The sequence below is a fragment of the Scyliorhinus canicula genome, chromosome 2 (assembly GCF_902713615.1).
Source record: "Scyliorhinus canicula chromosome 2, sScyCan1.1, whole genome shotgun sequence".
Taxonomy (NCBI): Eukaryota; Metazoa; Chordata; class Chondrichthyes; order Carcharhiniformes; family Scyliorhinidae; genus Scyliorhinus; species Scyliorhinus canicula.
This window is the reverse complement of record NC_052147.1, coordinates 132,480,752-132,504,572: the sequence shown is the minus strand read 5'-3', so window position 1 is coordinate 132,504,572 and position 23,821 is coordinate 132,480,752. Positions and strand designations below refer to the sequence as shown.

The 23,821-nt window shown below is 47.8% G+C and overlaps 1 protein-coding gene across 1 annotated transcript in view; it reads left to right on the top strand.

Annotated features, from left to right (window-relative positions):
• Positions 1–23,821, top strand: part of LOC119958447 (T-cell-specific surface glycoprotein CD28 homolog) — a 54,805-nt gene that overhangs the window by 10,452 nt on the left and 20,532 nt on the right. The window contains exon 2 of the mRNA XM_038786990.1: positions 22,759–23,130. Within this exon, the coding sequence (XP_038642918.1) occupies positions 22,759–23,130 (372 nt within the window). The remainder of the gene's footprint in view (positions 1–22,758; positions 23,131–23,821) is intronic.

The window sequence follows — 23,821 nt, the reverse complement described above, 5'->3', positions numbered from 1 at the left end:
GCATCACACTGCTCATTCACTGTGTTCTCTGCATTACACTGCTCATTCACTGTGTTCCCTGCATCACACTGCTCATTCACTGTGTCTCTGCATCACACTGCTCATTCACTGTGTTCTTGGCATCACACTGCTCATTCACTGTGTCTGTGCATCGCACTGCTCATTCACTGTGTTCTCTGTATCACACTGCTCATTCACTGTGTTCTCTGTATCACACTGCTCATTCACTGTGTTCTCTGCATTACACTGCTCATTCACTGTGTCTGTGCATCACACTGCTCATTCACTGTGTTCTCTGCATCACACTGCTCATTCACTGTGTTCTCTGCATTACACTGCTCATTCACTGTGTCTCTGCATCACACTGCTCATTCACTGTGTTCCCTGCATCACACTGCTCATTCACTGTGTCTGTGCATTGCACTGCTCATTCACTGTGTCTGTGCATCACACTACTCATTCACTGGGTTCCCTGCATCACACTGCTCATTCACTCTGTCTCTGCATCACACTGCTCATTCACTGTGTTCTCTGCATCACACTGCTCATTCACTGTGTTCTCTGCATCACACTGCTCATTCACTGTGTCTGTGCATCACACTGCTCATTCACTGTGTTCTCTGCATCACACTGCTCATTCACTGTGTTCTCTGCATCACACTGCTCATTCACTGTGTCTGTGCATCACACTGCTCATTCACTGTGTTCTCTGCATCACACTGCTCATTCACTGTGTCTGTGCATCACACTGCTCATTCACTGTGTTCTCTGCATCACACTGCTCATTCACTGTGTTCTCTGCATTACACTGCTCATTCACTGTGTTCTCTGCATTACACTGCTCATTCACTGTGTCTGTGCATCACACTGCTCATTCACTGTGTCTGTGCATCACACTGCTCATTCACTGTGTTCTCTGCATCACACTGCTCATTCACTGTGTTCTCTGCATTACACTGCTCATTCACTGTGTTCTCTGCATCACACTGCTCATTCACTGTGTCTGTGCATCACACTGCTCATTCACTGTGTTCTCTGCATCACACTGCTCATTCACTGTGTTCTCTGCATTACACTGCTCATTCACTGTGTTCTCTGCATCACACTGCTCATTCACTGTGTTCTCTGCATTACACTGCTCATTCACTGTGTTCTCTGCATCACACTGCTCATTCACTGTGTCTGTGCATCACACTGCTCATTCACTGTGTTCTTGGCATCACACTGCTCATTCACTGTGTCTGTGCATCACACTGCTCATTCACTGTGTTCTCTGCATCACACTGCTCATTCACTGTGTCTGTGCATCACACTGCTCATTCACTGTGTTCTCTGCATCACACTGCTCATTCACTGTGTCTGTGCATCACACTGCTCATTCACTGTGTTCTCTGCATCACACTGCTCATTCACTGTGTCTGTGCATCACACTGCTCATTCACTGTGTTCTCTGCATCACACTGCTCATTCACTGTGTCTGTGCATCACACTGCTCATTCACTGTGTTCTCTGCATCACACTGCTTATTCACTGTGTCTGTGCATCGCACTGCTCATTTACTGTGTCTGTGCATCACACTGCTCATTCACTGTGTCTGTGCATCACACTGCTCATTCACTGTGTCTGTGCATCACACTGCTCATTCACTGTGTTCTCTGCATTACACTGCTCATTCACTGTGTCTGTGCATCACACTGCTCATTCACTGTGTTCTCTGGATCACACTGCTCATTCACTGTGCTCTCTGCATCACACTGCTCATTCACTGTGTTCTCTGCATCACACTGCTCATTCACTGTGTCTGTGCATCACACTGCTCATTCACTGTGTTCTCTGCATCACACTGCTCATTCACTGTGTTCTCTGCATTACACTGCTCATTCACTGTGTCTCTGCATCACACTGCTCATTCACTGTGTTCCCTGCATCACACTGCTCATTCACTGTGTCTGTGCATTGCACTGCTCATTCACTGTGTCTGTGCATCACACTGCTCATTCACTGGGTTCCCTGCATCACACTGCTCATTCACTCTGTCTCTGCATCACACTGCTCATTCACTGTGTTCTCTGCATCACACTGCTCATTCACTGTGTTCTCTGCATCACACTGCTCATTCACTGTGTCTGTGCATCACACTGCTCATTCACTGTGTTCTCTGAATTACACTGCTCATTCACTGTGTTCCCTGCATCACACTGCTCATTCACTGTGTTGTCTGCATCACACTGCTCATTCACTGTGTTCTCTGCATCACACGGCTCATTCACTGAGTTCCCTGCATCCCATTTTCATTCATTGTGTTCTCTGCATTACACTGCTCATTCACTGTGTTCTTGGCATCACACTGCTCATTCACTGTGTCTGTGCATCGCACTGCTCATTCACTGTGTTCTCTGCATCACACTGCTCATTCACTGTGTCTGTGCATCACACTGCTCATTCACTGTGTCTGTGCATCACACAGCTCATTCACTGTGTCTGTGCATCACACTGCTCATTCACTGTGTTCTCTGCATTACACTGCTCATTCACTGTGCTCTCTGCATCACACTGCTCATTCACTGTGTTCTCTGCATCACACTGCTCATTCACTGTGTCTGTGCATCACACTGCTCATTCACTGTGTTCTCTGCATCACACTGCTCATTCACTGTGTTCTCTGCATTACACTGCTCATTCACTGTGTTCTCTGCATTACACTGCTCATTCACTGTGTCTGTGCATCACACTGCTCATTCACTGTGTCTGTGCATCACACTGCTCATTCACTGTGTTCTCTGCATCACACTGCTCATTCACTGTGTTCTCTGCATTACACTGCTCATTCACTGTGTTCTCTGCATCACACTGCTCATTCACTGTGTCTGTGCATCACACTGCTCATTCACTGTGTTCTCTGCATCACACTGCTCATTCACTGTGTTCTCTGCATTACACTGCTCATTCACTGTGTTCTCTGCATCACACTGCTCATTCACTGTGTTCTCTGCATTACACTGCTCATTCACTGTGTTCTCTGCATCACACTGCTCATTCACTGTGTCTGTGCATCAAACTGCTCATTCACTGTGTTCTTGGCATCACACTGCTCATTCACTGTGTCTGTGCATCACACTGCTCATTCACTGTGTTCTCTGCATCACACTGCTCATTCACTGTGTCTGTGCATCACACTGCTCATTCACTGTGTTCTCTGCATCACACTGCTCATTCACTGTGTCTGTGCATCACACTGCTCATTCACTGTGTTCTCTGCATCACACTGCTCATTCACTGTGTCTGTGCATCACACTGCTCATTCACTGTGTTCTCTGCATCACACTGCTCATTCACTGTGTCTGTGCATCACACTGCTCATTCACTGTGTTCTCTGCATTACACTGCTCATTCACTGTGTCTGTGCATCGCACTGCTCATTTACTGTGTCTGTGCATCACACTGCTCATTCACTGTGTCTGTGCATCACACTGCTCATTCACTGTGTCTGTGCATCACACTGCTCATTCACTGTGTTCTCTGCATTACACTGCTCATTCACTGTGTCTGTGCATCACACTGCTCATTCACTGTGTTCTCTGTATCACACTGCTCATTCACTGTGCTCTCTGCATCACACTGCTCATTCACTGTGTTCTCTGCATCACACTGCTCATTCACTGTGTCTGTGCATCACACTGCTCATTCACTGTGTTCTCTGCATCACACTGCTCATTCACTGTGTTCTCTGCATCACACTGCTCATTCACTGTGTCTCTGCATCACACTGCTCATTCACTGTGTTCCCTGCATCACACTGCTCATTCACTGTGTCTGTGCATTGCACTGCTCATTCACTGTGTCTGTGCATCACACTGCTCATTCACTGGGTTCCCTGCATCACACTGCTCATTCACTCTGTCTCTGCATCACACTGCTCATTCACTGTGTTCTCTGCATCACACTGCTCATTCACTGTGTTCTCTGCATCACACTGCTCATTCACTGTGTCTGTGCATCACACTGCTCATTCACTGTGTTCTCTGAATTACACTGCTCATTCACTGTGTTCCCTGCATCACACTGCTCATTCACTGTGTTGTCTGCATCACACTGCTCATTCAGTGTGTTCTCTGCATCACACGGCTCATTCACTGAGTTCCCTGCATCCCATTTTCATTCATTGTGTTCTCTGCATTACACTGCTCATTCACTGTGTTCTTGGCATCACACTGCTCATTCACTGTGTCTGTGCATCGCACTGCTCATTCACTGTGTTCTCTGCATCACACTGCTCATTCACTGTGTCTGTGCATCACACTGCTCATTCACTGTGTCTGTGCATCACACAGCTCATTCACTGTGTCTGTGCATCACACTGCTCATTCACTGTGTTCTCTGCATTACACTGCTCATTCACTGTGCTCTCTGCATCACACTGCTCATTCACTGTGTTCTCTGCATCACACTGCTCATTCACTGTGTTCTTGGCATCACACTGCTCATTCACTGTGTTCCCTGCATCACACTGCTCATTCACTGTGTTCTCTGCATTACACTGCTCATTCACTGTGTCTGTGCATCACACTGTTCATTCACTGTGTTCTTGGGATCACACTGCTCATTCACTGTGTCTGTGCATCGCACTGCTCATTCACTGTGTTCTCTGCATTACACTGCTCATTCACTGTGTCTGTGCATCACACTGCTCATTCACTGTGTCTGTGCATCACACTGCTCATTCACTGTGTCTGTGCATCACACTGCTCATTCACTGTGTTCTCTGCATCACACTGCTAATTCACTGTGTTCTCTTCATCACACTGCTCATTCACTGTGTTCTCCGCATCACACTGCTCATTCACTGTGTTCTCTGCATCACACTGCTCATTCAATGTGTTCTCTGCATCACACTGCTCATTCACTGTGTCTGTGCATCACACTGCTCATTCACTGTGTCTGTGCATCACACTGCTCATTCACTGTGTTCTCTGCATTACACTGCTCATTCACTGTGTCTGCATCGCACTGCTCATTCACTGTGTTCTCCGCATCACACTGCTCATTCACTGTGTTCTCTGCATCACACTGCTCATTCACTGTGTCTGTGCATCACACTGCTCATTCACTGTGTTCTCGGCATTACACTGCTCATTCACTGTGTCTGTGCATCACACTGCTCATTCATTGTGTCTGTGCATCACACTGCTCATTCACTGTGTTCTATGCATCACACTGCTCATTCACTGTGTTCTCTGCATCACACTGCTCATTCACTGTGTCTGTGCATCACACTGCTCATTCACTGTGTTCTCTGCATCACACTGCTCATTCACTGTGTCTGTGCATCACACTGCTCATTCACTGTGTTCTCTGCATCACACTGCTCATTCACTGTGTTCTCTGCATTACACTGCTCATTCACTGTGTCTCTGCATCACACTGCTCATTCGCTGTGTCTGTGCATCACACTGCTCATTCACTGTGTCTCTGCATTACACTGCTCATTCACTGTGTTCTCTGCATCACATTGCTCATTCACTGTGTCTGTGCATCACACTGCTCATTCGCTGTGTCTGTGCATCACACTGCTCATTCACTGTGTCTCTGCATTACACTGCTCATTCACTGTGTTCTCTGCATCACACTGCTCATTCACTGTGTTCTCTGCATTACACTGCTCATTCACTGTGTTCTCTGCATCACACTGCTCATTCACTCTGTCTCTGCATCACACTGCTCATTCACTGTGTTCTCTGCATCACACTGCTCATTCACTGTGTTCTCTGCATCACACTGCTCATTCACTGTGTCTGTGCATCACACTGCTCATTCACTGTGTCTGTGCATCACACTGCTCATTCACTGTGTTCTCTGCATTACACTGCTCATTCACTGTGTCTCTGCATTACACTGCTCATTCACTGTGTCTGCATCGCACTGCTCATTCACTGTGTTCTCCGCATCACACTGCTCATTCACTGTGTTCTCTGCATCACACTGCTCATTCACTGTGTCTGTGCATCAAACTGCTCATTCACTGTGTTCTTGGCATCACACTGCTCATTCACTGTGTTCTCTGCATCACACTGCTCATTCACTGTGTCTGTGCATCACACTGCTCATTCACTGTGTTCTCTGCATCACACTGCTCATTCACTGTGTTCTCTGCATTACACTGCTCATTCACTGTGTCTGTGCATCACACTGCTCATTCACTGTGTTCTCTGCATCACACTGCTCATTCACTGTGTCTGTGCATCACACTGCTCATTCACTGTGTTCTCTTCATCACACTGCTCATTCACTGTGTCTGTGCATCACACTGCTCATTCACTGTGTCTGTGCATCACACTGCTCATTCACTGTGTTCTCTGCATCACACTGCTCATTCACTGTGTCTGTGCATCACACTGCTTATTCACTGTGTTCTCTGCATCACACTGCTCATTCACTGTGTCTGTGCATCACACTGCTCATTCACTGTGTTCTCTGCATTACACTGCTCATTCACTGTGTTCTCTGCATCACACTGCTCATTCACTGTGTCTGTGCATCACACTGCTCATTCACTGTGTCTGTGCATGACACTGCTCATTCACTGTGTCTGTGCATCACACTGCTCATTCACTGTGTTCTCTGCATTACACTGCTCATTCACTGTGTTCTCTGGATTACACTGCTCATTCACTGTGTCTGTGCATCAAACTGCTCATTCACTGTGTTCTTGTCATCACACTGCTTATTCACTGTGTCTGTGCATGGCACTGCTCATTCACTGTGTTCTCTGCATTACACTGCTCATTCACTGTGTCTGTGCATCACACTGCTCATTCACTGTGTCTCTGCATCACACTGCTCATTCACTGTGTTCTCTGCATCGCACTGCTCATTCACTGTGTTCTCTGCATCACACTGCTCATTCACTGTGTTCTCTGCATCACACTGCTCATTCAATGTGTTCTCTGCATCACAATGCTCATTCACTGTGTCTGTGCATCACACTGCTCATTCACTGTGTCTGTGCAGCACACTGCTCATTCACTGTGTTCACTGCATTACACTGCTCATTCACTGTGTCTGCATCGCACTGCTCATTCACTGTGTTCTCCGCATCACACTGCTCATTCACTGTGTTCTCTGCATCACACTGCTCATTCACTGTGTCTGTGCATCACACTGCTCATTCACTGTGTTCTCTGCATCACACTGCTCATTCACTGTGTCTGTGCATCGCACTGCTCATTCACTGTGTTCACTGCATTACACTGCTCATTCCCTGTGTTCTCTGCATTACACTGCTCATTCACTGTGTCTGTGCATCACACTGCTCATTCACTGTGTCTCTGCATCACACTGCTCATTCACTGTGTTCTCTGCATTACACTGCTCATTCACCGTGTTCTCTGCATTACACTGCTCATTCACTGTGTCTGTGCATCACACTGCTCATTCACTGTGTCTCTGCATCACACTGCTCATTCACTGTGTCTCTGCATCGCACTGCTCATTCCCTGTGTTCTCTGCATTACACTGCTCATTCACTGTGTTCTCTGCATTACACTGCTCATTCACCGTGTTCTCTGCATCACACTGCTCAATCACTGTGTTCTCTGCAATACACTGCTCATTCACTGTGTTCTCTGCATCACACTGCTCATTCACTGTGTTCTCTGCATCACACTCCTCATTCACTGTGTTCTCCGCATCACACTGCTCATTCACTGTGTCTGTGCATCACACTGCTCATTCACTGTGTCTGTGCATCACATTGCTCATTTGCTGTGTCTGTGCATCACACTGCTCATTCACTGTGTTCTCTGCATCACACTGCTCATTCACTGTGTTCTCTGCATCACACTGCTCATTCACTGTGTTCTCCGCATCACACTTCTCATTCACTGTGTCTGTGCATCACACTGCTCATTCGCTGTGTCTGTGCATCACACTGCTCATTCACTGTGTTCTCTGCATCACACTGCTCATTCACTGTGTTCTCTGCATCACACTGCTCATTCACTGTGTTCTCTGCATCACACTGCTCATTCACTGTGTTCTCGGCATCACACTGCTCATTCACTGTGTCTGTGCATCACACTGCTCATTCACTGTGTCTGTGCATCACACTGCTCATTCACTGTGTTCTCTGCATTACACTGCTCATTCACTGTGCTCTCTGCATACACTGCTCATTCACTGTGTTCTCTGCATCACACTGCTCATTCACTGTGTTCTCTGCATCACACTGCTCATTCACTGTGTTCTCTGCATCACACTGCTCATTCACTGTGTTCTCTGCATCACACTGCTCATTCACTGTGTTCTCTGCATCACACTGCTCATTCACTTGTTCTCTGCATCGCACTGCTCATTCACTGTGTTCTTGCATCACACTGCTCATTCACTGTGTCTGTGCATCACACTGCTCATTCACTGTGTTCTCTGCATCACACTGCTCATTCATTGTGTTCTCTGCATTACACTGCTCATTCACTGTGTCTCTGCATCACACTGCTCATTCACTGTGTCTGTGCATCACACTGCTCAGTCACTGTGTCTGTGCATCACACTGCTCATTCACAGTGTTCTCTGCATCACACTGCTCATTCAATGTGTTCTCTGCATCACACTGCTCATTCACTGTGTCTCTGCATCACACTGCTCATTCACTGTGTCTCTGCATTACACTGCTCATTCACTGTGTTCCCTGCATCACACTGCTCATTCACTGTGTTCTCTGCATTACACTGCTCATTCACTGTGTCTGTGCATCACACTGCTCATTCACTGTGTTCTCTGCATCACACTGCTCATTCACTGTGTTCTCCGCATCACACTTCTCATTCACTGTGTCTGTGCATCACACTGCTCATTCACTGTGTTCTCTGCATTACACTGCTCATTCGCTGTGACTGTGCATCGCACTGCTCATTCACTGTGTTCTCTGCATCACACTCCTCTTTCACTGTGTTCTCGGCATCACACTGCTCATTCACTGTGTTCTCTGCATTACATTGCTCATTTACTGTGCTCTCTGCATTACACTGCTCATTCACTGTGTTCTCTGCATCACACTCCTCATTCACTATGTTTTCCGCATCACACTGCTCATTCACTGTGTCTCTGCATCACATTGCTCATTCACTGTGTTCTCTGCATCACACTGCTCATTCAATATGTTCTCCGCATCACACTCCTCATTCACTGCGTCTGTGCATCACACTGCTCATTCACTGTGTTCTCTGCATCACACTGCTCATTCACTGTCTGTGCATCACACTGCTCATTCGCTGTGTCTGTGCATCACACTGCTCATTCGCTGTGTTCTCTGCATCACACTGCTCATTCATTGTGTTCTCTGCATTACACTGCTCATTCACTGTGTCTCTGCATCACACTGCTCATTCACTGTGTCTCTGCATCACACTGCTCATTCACTGTGTTCTCTGCATTACACTGCTCATTCACTGTGTTCTCTGCATTACACTGCTCATTCACTGTGTCTGTGCATCACACTGCTCATTCACTGTGTTCTCTGCATTACACTGCTCATTCACTGTGTTCTCTGCATTACACTGCTCATTCACTGTGTTCTCTGCATCACACTGCTCATTCACTGTGTTCTCTGCATTACACTGCTCAATCACTGTGTCTGTGCATCACACAGCTCATTCACTGTGTTCTCTGCGTCACGCAGCTCATTCACTGTGTCTGTGCATCACATTGCTCATTCACTGTGTTCTCTGCGTCACGAAGCTCATTCACTGTGTTCTCTGCATCACACTGCTCATTCAATGTGTTCTCTGCATCACACTGCTCATTCACTGTGTCTCTGCATCACACTGCTCATTCACTGTGTCTCTGCATCACACTGCTCATTCACTGTGTTCTCTGCATCACACTGCTCATTCACTGTGTTCTCTGCATCACACTGCTCATTCACTGTGTCTGTGCATCGCACTGCTCATTCACTGTGTCTGTGCATCACACTGCTCATTCACTGTGTTCCCTGCATTACACTGCTCATTCACTGTGTCTGTGCATCACACTGCTCATTCATTGTGTCTCTGCATCACACTGCTCATTCACTGTGTTCTCGGCATCACACTGCTCATTCACTGTGTTCCCTGCATTACACTCCTCATTCACTATGTCTGTGCATCACACTGTTCATTCACTGTGTCTGTGCATCACACTGCTCATTCACTGTGTCTGTGCATCACACTGCTCATTCACTGTGTCTGTGCATCACACTGCTCATTCACTGTGTTCCCTGCATTACACTGCTCATTCACTGTGTTCTCTGCCTCACACTGCTCATTCACTGTGTTCTCTGGATCACACTGCTCATTCACTGTGTTCTTGGCATCACACTGCTCATTCACTGTGTCTGTGCATCACACTGCTCATTCACTGTGTCTGCATCACACTGCTCATTCACTGTGTTCTCTTCATCACACTGCTCATTCACTGTGTTCTTGGCATCACACTGCTCATTCACTGTGTCTGTGCATCACACTGCTCATTCACTGTGTCTGTGCATCACACTGCTCATTCACTGTGTTCCCTGCATTACACTGCTCATTCACTGTGTCTGTGCATCACACTGTTCATTCACTGTGTTCCCTGCATTACACTGCTCATTCACTGTGTCTGTGCATCACACTGCTCATTCACTGTGTTCTCGGCGTCACGCAGCTCATTCACTGTGTTCTCTGCATTACACTGCTCATTCACTGTGTTCTCTGCATCACATTGCTCATTCACTGTGTCTGTGCATCACACTGCTCATTCACGGTGTTCTCTGCATTACACTGCTCATTCACTGTGTCTGTGCATCACACTGCTCATTCAGTGTTCTCTGCATCACACTGCTCATTCACTGTGTCTCTGCATCACACTGCTCATTCAGTGTTCTCTGCATCACACTGCTCATTCCCTGTGTTCTCTGCATCACACTGCTCATTCACTGTGTCTGTGCATCACACTGCTCATTCACTGTGTCTGTGCATCACACTGCTCATTCACTGTGTCTGTGCATCACACTGCTCATTCACTGTGTTCCCTGCATCACACTGCTCATTCACTGTGTTCACTGCATCACACTGCTCATTCACTGTCTTCTCTTCATCACACTGCTCATTCACTGTGTCTGTGCATCACACTGCTCATTCACTGTGTTCCCTGCATCACACTGCTCATTCACTGTGTTCTCTGCATTACACTGCTCATTCACTGTGTTCACTGCACCATACTGCTCATTCACTGTGTCTGTGCATCACACTGCTCATTCACTGTGTTCACTGCATCACACTGCTCATTCACTGTGTTCTCTGCATTACACTGCTCATTCACTGTGTTCTCTGCATTACACTGCTCATTCACTGTGTCTGTGCATCACACTGCTCATTCACTGTGTTCTCTGCATTACACTGCTCATTCACTGTGTCTGTGCATCGCACTGCTCATTCACTGTGTCTGTGCATCACACTGCTCATTCACTGTGTTCTCCGCATCACACTTCTCATTCACTGTGTTCTCTTCATCACACTGCTCATTCACTGTGTTCTCTGCATTACACTGCTCATTCACTGTGTCTGTGCATCACACTGCTCATTCACTGTGTTCTCTGCATCGCACTGCTCATTCACTGTGTTCTCTGCATCACACTGCTCATTCACTGTGTTCTCTGCATCACACTGCTCATTCAATGTGTTCTCTGCATCACAATGCTCATTCACTGTGTCTGTGCATCACACTGCTCATTCACTGTGTCTGTGCAGCACACTGCTCATTCACTGTGTTCACTGCATTACACTGCTCATTCACTGTGTCTGCATCGCACTGCTCATTCACTGTGTTCTCCGCATCACACTGCTCATTCACTGTGTTCTCTGCATCACACTGCTCATTCACTGTGTCTGTGCATCACACTGCTCATTCACTGTGTTCTCTGCATCACACTGCTCATTCACTGTGTCTGTGCATCGCACTGCTCATTCACTGTGTTCTCTGCATTACACTGCTCATTCACTGTGTTCTCTGCATTACACTGCTCATTCACTGTGTCTGTGCATCACACTGCTCATTCACTGTGTCTCTGCATCACACTGCTCATTCACTGTGTTCTCTGCATTACACTGCTCATTCACTGTGTTCTCTGCATTACACTGCTCATTCACTGTGTCTGTGCATCACACTGCTCATTCACTGTGTCTCTGCATCACACTGCTCATTCACTGTGTCTCTGCATCACACTGCTCATTCACTGTGTTCTCTGCATTACACTGCTCATTCACTGTGTTCTCTGCATTACACTGCTCATTCACTGTGTTCTCTGCATCACACTGCTCATTCACTGTGTTCTCTGCAATACACTGCTCATTCACTGTGTTCTCTGCATCACACTGCTCATTCACTGTGTTCTCTGCATCACACTCCTCATTCACTGTGTTCTCTGCATCACACTGCTCATTCACTGTGTTCTCTGCATCACACTGCTCATTCACTGTGTTCTCTGCATCACACTGCTCATGTCACTGTGTCTCTGCATTACACTGCTCATTCACTGTGTTCTCTGCATCACACTGCTCATTCACTGTGTCTCTGCATTACACTGCTTATTCACTGTGTCTGTGCATCGCACTGCTCATTCACTGTGTTCTCTTCATTACACTGCTCATTCACTGTGTTCTCTGCATCACACTGCTCATTCACTGTGTTCTCTGCATCACACTGCTCATTCACTGTGTTCTCTGCATCACACTGCTCATTCACTGTGTTCTCTGCATTACACTGCTCATTCACTGTGTTCTCTGCATCACACTGCTCATTCACTGTGTCTCTGCATCACACTGCTCATTCACTGTGGTTCTCTGCATCACACTGCTCATTCACTGTGTTCCTCTGCATCACACTGCTCATTCACTGTGTTCTCGTGCATCACACTGCTCATTCACTGTGTTCTCTGCATCGCACTGCTCATTCACTGTGTCTGTGCATCACACTGCTCATTCACTGTCTGTGCATCACACTGCTCATCACTGTGTCTGTGCATCACACTGCTCATTCGCTGTGTTCCCTGCATTACACTGCTCATTCATTGTGTTCTCTGCATTACACTGCTCATTCACTGTGTTCTCTGCATTACACTGCTCATTCACTGTCTGTGCATCACACTGCTCATTCACTGTCTGTGCATCACACTGCTCATTCACTGTGTCTGTGCATCACACTGCTCATTCGCTGTGTTCCCTGCATCACACTGCTCATTCATTGTGTTCCCTGCATTACACTGCTCATTCATTGTGTTCTCTGCATTACACTGCTTATTCACTGTCTGTGCATCACACTGCTCATTCACTGTGTCTGTGCATCACACTGCTCATTCACTGTGTCTCTGCATCACACTGCTCATTCACTGTGTCTGTGCATCACACTGCTCATTCACTGTGTCTGTGCATCACACTGCTCATTCACTGTGTTCTCTGCATCACACTGCTCATTCACTGTGTCTCTGCATCACACTGCTCATTCACTGTGTCTCTGCATTACACTGCTCATTCACTGTGTTCCCTGCATCACACTGCTCATTCACTGTGTTCTCTGCATTACACTGCTCATTCACTGTGTCTGTGCATCACACTGCTCATTCACTGTGTCTCTGCATCACACTGCTCATTCACTGTGTTCCCTGCATCACACTGCTCATTCACTGTGTCTGTGCATCACACTGCTCATTCATTGTGTCTCTGCATCACACTGCTCATTCACTGTGTTCTCGGCATCACACTGCTCATTCACTGTGTTCCCTGCATTACACTCCTCATTCACTATGTCTGTGCATCACACTGTTCATTCACTGTGTCTGTGCATCACACTGCTCATTCACTGTGTCTGTGCATCACACTGCTCATTCACTGTGTCTGCATCACACTGCTCATTCACTGTGTCTGTGCATCACACTGCTCATTCACTGTGTTCCCTGCATTTCACTGCTCATTCACTGTGTTCTCTTCATCACACTGCTCATTCACTGTGTTCTCTGCATTACACTGCTCATTCACTGTGTTCTTGGCATCACACTGCTCATTCACTGTGTTCTCTGCGTCACGCAGCTCATTCACTGTGTTCTCTGCATTACACTGCTCATTCACTGTGTCTCTGCATCACACTGCTCATTCAGTGTTCTCTGCATTACACTGCTCATTCCCTGTGTCTCTGCATCACACTGCTCATTCACTGTTCTCTGCATCACACTGCTCATTCACTGTGTTCTCTGCATCACACTGCTCATTCACTGTGTCTGTGCATCACACTGCTCATTCACTGTGTCTGTGCATCACACTGCTCATTCACTGTGTTCCCTGCATCACACTGCTCATTCACTGTGTTCTCTGCATCACACTGCTCATTCACTGTGTTCTCCGCATCACACTGCTCATTCACTGTGTTCCTGCATCACACTGCTCATTCACTGTGTTCTCTGCATCACACTGCTCATTCACTGTGTTCTCTGCATCACACTGCTCATTCACTGTGTTCTCTGCATCACACTGCTCATTCACTGTGTTCTCTGCATCACACTGCTCATTCACTGTGTTCTCTGCATTACACTGCTCATTCACTGTGTCTCTGCATCACACTGCTCATTCACTGTGTTCTCGTCATTACACTGCTCATTCACTGTGTCTGTGCATCACACTGCTCATTCACTGTGTTCTCTGCATCACACTGCTCATTCACTGTGTTCTCTGCATCACACTGCTCATTCACTGTGTTCTCTGCATTACACTGCTCATTCACTGTGTTCTCTGCATCACACTGCTCATTCACTGTGTTCTCTGCATTACACTGCTCATTCACTGTGTTCTTGCATCACACTGCTCATTCACTGTGTTCTCTGCATTACACTGCTCATTCACTGTGTTCTCTGCATCACACTGCTCATTCACTGTGTCTCTGCATCACACTGCTCATTCACTGTGTCTGTGCATCGCACTGCTCATTCACTGTGTTCTCTGCATTACACTGCTCATTCACTGTGTTCTCTGCATTACACTGCTCATTCACTGTGTTCTCTGCATTACACTGCTCATTCACTGTGTTCTCCGCATCACACTGCTCATTCACTGTGTCTGTGCATCACACTGCTCATTCACTGTGTTCTCTGCATCACACTGCTCATTCACTGTGTTCTCTGCATTACACTGCTCATTCACTGTGTCTGTGCATCACACTGCTCATTCACTGTGTTCTCTGCATTACACTGCTCATTCACTGTGTTCTCTGCATCACACTGCTCATTCACTGTGTTCTCTGCATTACATTGCTCATTCACTGTGTTCTCAGCATCACACTGCTCATTCACTGTGTCTGTGCATCACACTGCTCATTCACTGTGTTCTCTGCATCACACTGCTCATTCACTGTGTCTGTGCATCACACTGCTCATTCACTGTGTTCTCTGCATTACACTGCTCATTCACTGTGTTCTCTGCATCACACTGCTCATTCACTGTGTTCTCTGCATTACACTGCTCATTCACTGTGTTCTCAGCATCACACTGCTCATTCACTGTGTCTGTGCATCACATTGCTCATTCACTGTGTTCTCTGCATCACATTGCTCATTCACTGTGTTCTCTGCATCACATTGCTCATTCACTGTGTTCTCTGCATCACACTGCTCATTTACCGTGTTCTGTGCTCAGCTACATGAGCTGCGTACACATACAAGCCTCAATGCTGAGGATATGTGATATGACCCCCTTTAGCTGCTACCATTTAGATATTCCTTGGAGCTCTGTGTGAATGAGCCAGGTTTCTCACCTTGCCTGAACGCAGTAGGTCATTGAACCTTTTCCTGCACTGAATCCATGGCACTGATGGTCTCCTGCTGTGCTCACTGCAGCAAGATTGGATTGGATTGGTTTATTGTCACGTCTATCGAGGTACAGTGAAAAGTATTTTTCTGTGAGCAGCTCAACAGTTCATTTTTAAAAATAAATCTAGAGTACCCAATTCATTTTTTCCAATTACGGGGCAATTTAGCAGTGGCCAATCCACCTACCCCGCACATCTTTGGGTTGTGGGGGCGAAACCCACGCAGACACGGGGAGAATGTGCAAACTCCACATGGACAGTGACCCAGAGCCGGGATCGAACCTGGGACTTCGGCGGCGTGAGGCAGCAGTGCTAAGCACTGCGCCACGCTCAATTGGTCATCAAGTACATGAAAAGAAAAGAACATGAAAATAAAATATAAAGCTGTTATTTGAATCCAAGCCTTCTTGTTGCTGCAGGGACATTATGGGGGCCAGTAGGGAAGAGGACCCCTCTCCTCTTCTCAACCTCGTCCATCAAAACATGAAGGTCCTGATCAGAACAGCATCGGGTAGCTGGACCTATCCTTTCCCCTGTGTCCCCTCTGTGTGATATTCTGAGAATAAAAATGTCCGATAAAAAGGGTCATGAACCATCCAGATTGCAATGTTCTCATTCATTTTTGTGTGCTTACAAGCATGAATGCTTTTCACCATATTGTCAATGATTATTGGTGAGGTTTGGAGGAGAAGATGACTCTGTAGAAATGCTTGGTGCCATGTATATCGTGGTTGTGACTCCAAGGTAGCATCCTGTGCTTCACGACCACTGACAGCCCAACTGGTTTCCTCCCTCCTAACCCCACCTCTTGGCTGAAGGTGTTTGGGGAACAGCAGCAACATCAACCTGTCTCCAGTGTGATGTGAAGACACAGAGGGGAAAGCCCAGGTTTGATAGCGGGTCAGTATTCAGTTAGCTGATCTCATCCAGGGCTTCTCAGTTCCTGTGAACTAGCCACCCCATCACTCCAGTGGAAAGTGCAGTTGTGTGAACCGTGGTGAGGATGAGTTTGAGTTGGGTAAATAGTGGGTGAGTAGCCTATCAACCACATCCTGAAATCTATATTATCCTTCAACTCCACCTACACATCACGGGCGTGATTCTCCAACCCCCCCGCCGGGTGGGAGAATCGCCGGGGGTCGGCATGAATCCCGCCCCCACCTTCCTCCCAATTCTCCCCCCCCCCCCCCACCAAAAACCGGCCACCCGCCTCAGAGAATTCTCCGGCCCGCGATGGGTTGAAGTCCTGCCCGTCTGTAGCCGGTCCCGCCGGCGTAAATCAGAGAAGGTCCCTGACCGGCGGGACCTGGCAACGTGGGTGGGCTCCGGGGTTCCTGGGGAGTTGTGGGGAGATCTTGCCCCGGGAGGTGCCCCCAGGGTGGCCTGGCCCGCGGTCAGGGCCCACCGATCCGCGGGCGGGCCTGTGCCGTGGGGGCACTCTATTCCTTCCCTATCGGCCGTTGTGGTCCTCCGCGATGGCCGATGCGGAGACGAACCCTCCCGTACGTGCGCAGGGATGACGCCAGCACGCGCTGGCGCTCTCAGCGCCAGTTGGCGTGGCGCCAGGCCCCTATCCCGCCGGCCGGCGGGGCGCCAACCACTCCGGGGCGGCCCTAACCCCTGAAGGGGCAGAGGATTCTGCACCTTTGGGGCGGCCCGACGCCGGAGTGGTTCACGCCACTCCATCCGGCCGGGACCCGCTGCCCCGCTGGGGAGGGGAGAATCCCGCCCCACATTCTTCATCCACATTTACCCTCGATGTCCCTCAAACTACCCACCATCTCTGTAAAGCCCACCTACCCACTATTTTCTTCCACCCCCTCCTTTCCCCCTTCCAAAATGACATTACCCACTTTTACGTTCTTCCCTGGTGCCTTGGTCTATGATCTGATTGCCCATTGGTTGAAAACTCTACTCCCTGGCTTCCCTCCTTGACCTCCTCATTTTGAAGCCGTGTCACGTGGGATTTAAAACATTTGTCTTTGTGAAATATTGGTCTGGATTCAACTTTTCAGTGAGTGTTCAGAAGCATGTTCACTTTGATAGGATCATCCTGAACCCCCCCCCCCCCCCCCTGAGTAAGAGCAAACATAACTCCCTCAGAGATGAATGTTGCTCTCCTAAAGGTCAATAAACCCCTTCCGAGGCAGTGCTCCAGATGTGGCTTTTTACTGTAACAACATCACCTTTCTTCCCTCTCTCAACTTTTCTCACCTAATAAAGAATGTCAGAACATAGCATTTACATTCTCATTACGTTTTGGAGTTGATGCGCTTGTGACTCATGAATAGATTATCGAGAATATAATTTGTTTCCCAGATTGATTTGCATGTGGCTTTACTTAAATGTCACTCACGCTAAACTGTTGCACATGGCCCCATTGGTGGCCCAAATATAGTTCATCAGCCAGTTGGTTGGTCTACACCCAGTTCACCCAAGAAGCATGAACTATCTCAGCGAGACATTCCAAACATGTCCAGTGTCACGGAACATTGGAACTCTGACCCGTGTCATTCACTCCCACCTCCTCCACACACAAAGCCTTTTAGTTTCAATGGAGGCCTTTCACAGCTGCGTTGAATGATGGGCTAGTCCCAACCCCATAGCAGTCACTTGCTTTCTCCCAATCTCCATCCACAGCCATGATGTGATGTCACAAAGGGGTGACAGGAAACAGAAGAATATTGAGGACAAGTCATCTGAATGATTGCCTGGGGAGGGGAGAAGGGGGGGGGGGGGGGGGGGATGGGGTGAGGAATTGGCGGCTGGGGGGCAAAGGTCAGCAAGTTACAAGTTGCTTCTTAATGAGCGCCTCGGGCACATTATCAAAGTCCTCACACGATACATATAAAGTACAGCACAGAATGAGATCACTCAGACTAACTGATAAAAGCAAATTACTGCAGATGCTGGAATCTGAAACAAAAACTGAAAATGCTGGACAATTACAGCAGGTATGACAGCATTTGTGAGAGAAAAGGGAGCTAACGTTTCGAGTCTAGATGACTCGATGGCAAAGCTTTTTCAAAGCTCCACAGATGCTGTCAGACCTGCTGTGATTGTCCAGCATTTTCAGTTTTGGTTCAGGCTAATTGGGCTGAGCCAGTGTTCATACTCCACGTGAACATCCTTTTTAAAAATTCATTCATGGGATCTGTCCGTCTCTGGCTGCGCCTGCAATCCAATTACCCATCTCTAATTGTCCTTGAACTGAGTGACTTGCTAGACCACCTTAGAGGGCATTTTCAGAGTCAGCTGTGGATCTGGAGGCCAGAGCAGATAGGAACAGCAGACATCCTTCTCTACAGGACATTAATGAACCAGATGGGTTTTTACAACAGTCGACAATGGCTTCATGGTCATCAATGGACTTTTAATTCCAGATCCATTTAAAAATTGAATTCAAATTTCACCATCTTCCCTGGTGGGATTCGAACCCAGGTCCCCAGAGCATTACCCTGGGTTTGCTAGATTACTAGTCCAGTAACATTACCACAATGCCACCCACCTCCTCTTACCCCAATTCACAGTTATCCCTCTGTCTCTGTATTCCTCTACTCTCTTCTCCATCAAAGGGAATCCCTCTTCCCCCCCCCCCCCATACTTCCCTTCCTCCCCCAGCTCCACACACGCCTCCCCCCCCCCCCCTCAACCATTGAATACATCAAAAGCCATGTTGAGATACCTCACACACTACTCCAATCCTCCTGGGTCTGAGCAAACCTACCCTGTTAGGCACCCCCTGTGGCCGAGGTTCAGCATTGGGACCACACATTAGATCAATCGTCCCTCCAGTATACTTCCTGTCACTGACCCTGGAGCTCCTGGGAACGACATTGCCTTCTCCCGTTGACCTTCTAACCACACATGAAACCAGCCCCGTGAGCACCCAGCTTTCACACCAGGCCTAAGCCCTTGTTGACAGCTCTCCTGTGAGGTTCAGATTCACCAAAGGGGCACGTCCGTTTCTCAGTATGAGATGGCAACCCAGCTTGCTGCACCACAAGTTGCGAAACCCAATATTAGCTCTGTGAAAGGGCAAAAGAAATTGCCTCCAATCACGACATTTCTAAGCTGCCCACACATAAACAACCTCCCCAGCTGGTTTGTCAACACCATGCTTTGTTTTGTGGTTGGAGATTTGTGGTCTTTTTGTGGCTAACAAACAGTCAAAACCTGTAGAAAACCACTCAGAAGTCTCGACTGACCAGCATATTTTTTTTTAATATATTTAGAGTACCCAATTCTTTTTTTCTAACTAAGGAGCAATTTAGCATGATCAATCCATCTACACTGCACATCTTTGGATTGTGGGGGTTAAACCCACGCAAACACGGGGAGAATGTGCAAACTCCACACGGACAGTGGCCCAGAGCCGGGATCGAACCTGGGACCTCGGCCACTGCGCCACTGTTCCACCCTCAACCAGCATATTGTTACCTAGACATCCATTTCGGAATCAATCATATCATTTATCTTCCTGCTCATTGTCTCCCTTCAGGACAAGAGGAAAATGGTTTGTCACTCTTCAGCAACAGTATTTTCATGTCTCCCCACTATCTGATTGAACATAGTGCTGTTCGGATTTTCTCTCCGAATATCCTCGTCCTGTACACATTCTCACCCTGGATTGTAATCAAGAGCTACCACACCCTCTCCATCCCAAACACATTCTTTCCAAGGAATTCAAACTGTTTCATTTCTCACCTTCTTACAATCTCATTCATTCATATGTGCACTTCCCGAAGACACAGGCCCTTGGCCCACAGGCTGCTGATGCTTCATGGGGACGTATTATCTTGACAATTTTTTGCCTTCCACTCTCAAGGCCAGGGCAAGGCCTCAGGTCCCAAGTCTACCGCTGGCAGAACTAGAACTGAACTCATATTGTTGGTGTTATTCTGAATGGCACGCTAACCATCTATCCAACTGAGCCAACCAGTACAATATACACACTCGAAACAAAACTTGACATCAAAGTCACACTTGCCAATGATTTACACTGTCTTATCTCCTCAGGCCCACACTTATCCTGTACTGCTTCTTTGTTCTTTTGATATGTTTTGAAGATCCCTCCTCGAAGGGATTGGTACCATGAACATAGAACATAGAACATAGAACAGTACAGCACAGAACAGGCCCTTCGGCCCTCAATGTTGTGCCGAGCCATGATCACCCTACTCAAACCCACGTATCCACCCTATACCCGTAACCCAACAACCCCCCCCCCTTAACCTTACTTTTATTAGGACACTACGGGCAATTTAGCATGGCCAATCCACCTAACCCGCACATCTTTGGACTGTGGGAGGAAACCGGAGCACCCGGAGGAAACCCACGCACACAGGGGGAGGACGTGCAGACTCCACACAAACAGTGACCCAGCCGGGAATCGAACCTGGGACCCTGGAGCTGTGAAGCATTTATGCTAACCACCATGCTACCCTGCTGCCCCATGAACCATGGTTCCCAAACCTTTCTGATCATGTACTCCAATTCAGATTGACCAACATTATGCATAAACAGACTGTTCACTTTCTAACTAGCCCCCAATGAACCCATGTTTTGTGATGTACCATCAATTGAACGCGAGACACGATGAAGATCCAAACTTAGGCTTTAATCAGCTAGTTGTTAGCCCGGTGGTCGACTACAGAGAAAGGCCGACCGCCGGGAACTCTGGGTACTTATACCCCGCCTCAGAGCAACTCCTCCCCCACTCACTCAGCAACCCTTCCCCACTCACTCAGCAGTCACCCTCACTAAATCCCACTCCCAATCACTCAGCAACCCCTCCCCTAAACCCCACCCCCACTCATTCAGCAGCCCCTCTCCCCAACTTCCCCTCACTCAGCAGATCCTACCCCTCAACCCCTCCCCACTCACTCGTCAACCTCTCTCCCCAACCTCCCCTCCCCCACTGAGCAGCCCCTCTCCTTAAACACCCCCCTTCACTCAACAGCTCCTCCCTCACTGAGCAGGTCCTATCCCTAAGCCCCACCCCCAGTCATTCAGCAATCCCTCCCCACACTAAGCAACCCCTCTCTCTAAACCCCTCTCCAACTGACTCACTCAGCAGCCCAACTTGCTGACCCCCCGCCCGGTAGTCTTGTGAGATGGCTTCCTCAGGGTGATGACCTGGGCTGGGTAGGCCTTGTCCGCTGATCTGCAGGTTAAGCAGCTGCCTCTCCCACTCGCATAATGCTTCTGGGCCAGTCGCTCCTGCTCTCACACCATCATGAGCTGCCACTAACCTTCCCACTGCTTGCTGCTCTTCCAATCACAGGTTCCTTCTCTCCCAGTCTTGCCACAAATAGACACAACTGCACCTCTATAGTGACACTATTAGCAGCAAACACCAGAGAGAAGCAGCCTGTGATATAACTGTACAGGCCTCAGCGAGACTGCAGCCAGAGTTCTGTGCACAGCTTTGGTCTCCTCATTTAAGAAATCATATAATTAAATCAGAAACAGTTCAGAGAAGGTTCACTCCACTGATTCCTCGGATGAGGGGATTCTCTTATGAAGAAAGGTTGAACAGGTTGGCCATAAACTCATTGGAGTTTAGAAGAATGAGAGGTGACCTTATTGAAACATGTAAGATCCTGAGGGGACCAGATAGATGGACACTGAAAGGGCGTTTACCTTGTGGGGGAATCTAGAACTGAGGGACACAGTGCTAACCACCGTGCCGCCCCAATGCCGCAAAGTTTAAAACTAAGGGCTGCCCTTTAAGACTGAGGTGAGGAGAGGTATAGGCAGCAGACAAAAAAAATCTTGTTCGTCTGTGTTTGAGCCTAGGTTCCTCAGGATAAGGGACAATGTTTGACCCACTGCTCAGTAGCTATTTATCTCCATTTAAGAGTAAATCTGTGCTCTTTCTTCTCCCCCTAGCTCTGGCATTGCAAATTATTCAACCTAGATCAATCCTGGCTGAGAGCCACAACGCCACTTTCGCATGTGCATACAACAACACAGGAGAAGGACCATTGGAGGAGTTCAGGATCAGCGTACATAAAGGAGAGATCGGACGCGACACTGAGGTCTGTGCTTTTTTCTTTAATACCACCATCAATTACTTGGAGACGACAATGGCTCTGCATTGCCAGGGATGGTCCCGGAATGGCAGCGTGTCAATAACAATCAGTGAGATAAACACATCTCAAAGCGACTTGTATATTTGCCAAATAGAAAAAATGCATCCACCGCCCTACATTAAAAGCAACGGGAATGGGACTTGGATTTTCATCAGTCCGAACACAACTGGTGAGTACGGAGATCCGGAATGAAAACAAAAAACAGCAGATCAGGTGGCATCTTTGGGGAGAGTGACAAAGTTAATCTTTCAGGCTGATAATCGTTCGTTTGGAACGAGACAAGTTTGAGATGATCAGCTTTTAAGCAAAGAGAAGAGGGGTGAAGCAGGGAATGAACAAAGGGGGAGGCCTGTAATGAGGTAGTGAATTTCCTGTGTATGTTTGCGATCATTTGCTGCACCACTGTGCCCTACAATCAACAAGTGGGCATGTCATTTTAGATTGAGGAATGGGTACAGGGCCAGATTTAGTTACGGCCTAATGGTGAATGAACATCATATGATTGCATTCAGTATAATATTTGAAAGGGAGAAACAAAAATTAGCGACAAAGGTCGGGATCTTCCAGCCCACCATGGTGGGAATCCCCGGGTGGTGCGGCATGCCAGCCAATAGTCCTTGACCTTAGGTGGGACCAGAAGATCCGGTTGCCAGGCGGTAAACCAGGTCCTTTAAAAGGTTCTACGTTTAGATGAGGCTGACTTTGTTGCAATGAGATAGAAGCAGTCTGTACTAAACCGGGGCCGGAATTCTCTGGCCATTGGGATTCCCTTTTTTCTCCGCCGAGAAATTTGTTAATGACAGGTATGCAGGTTTGGTGGATTGGCCATGATCAATGCGTGAGGTTACGGGGATAGGGTG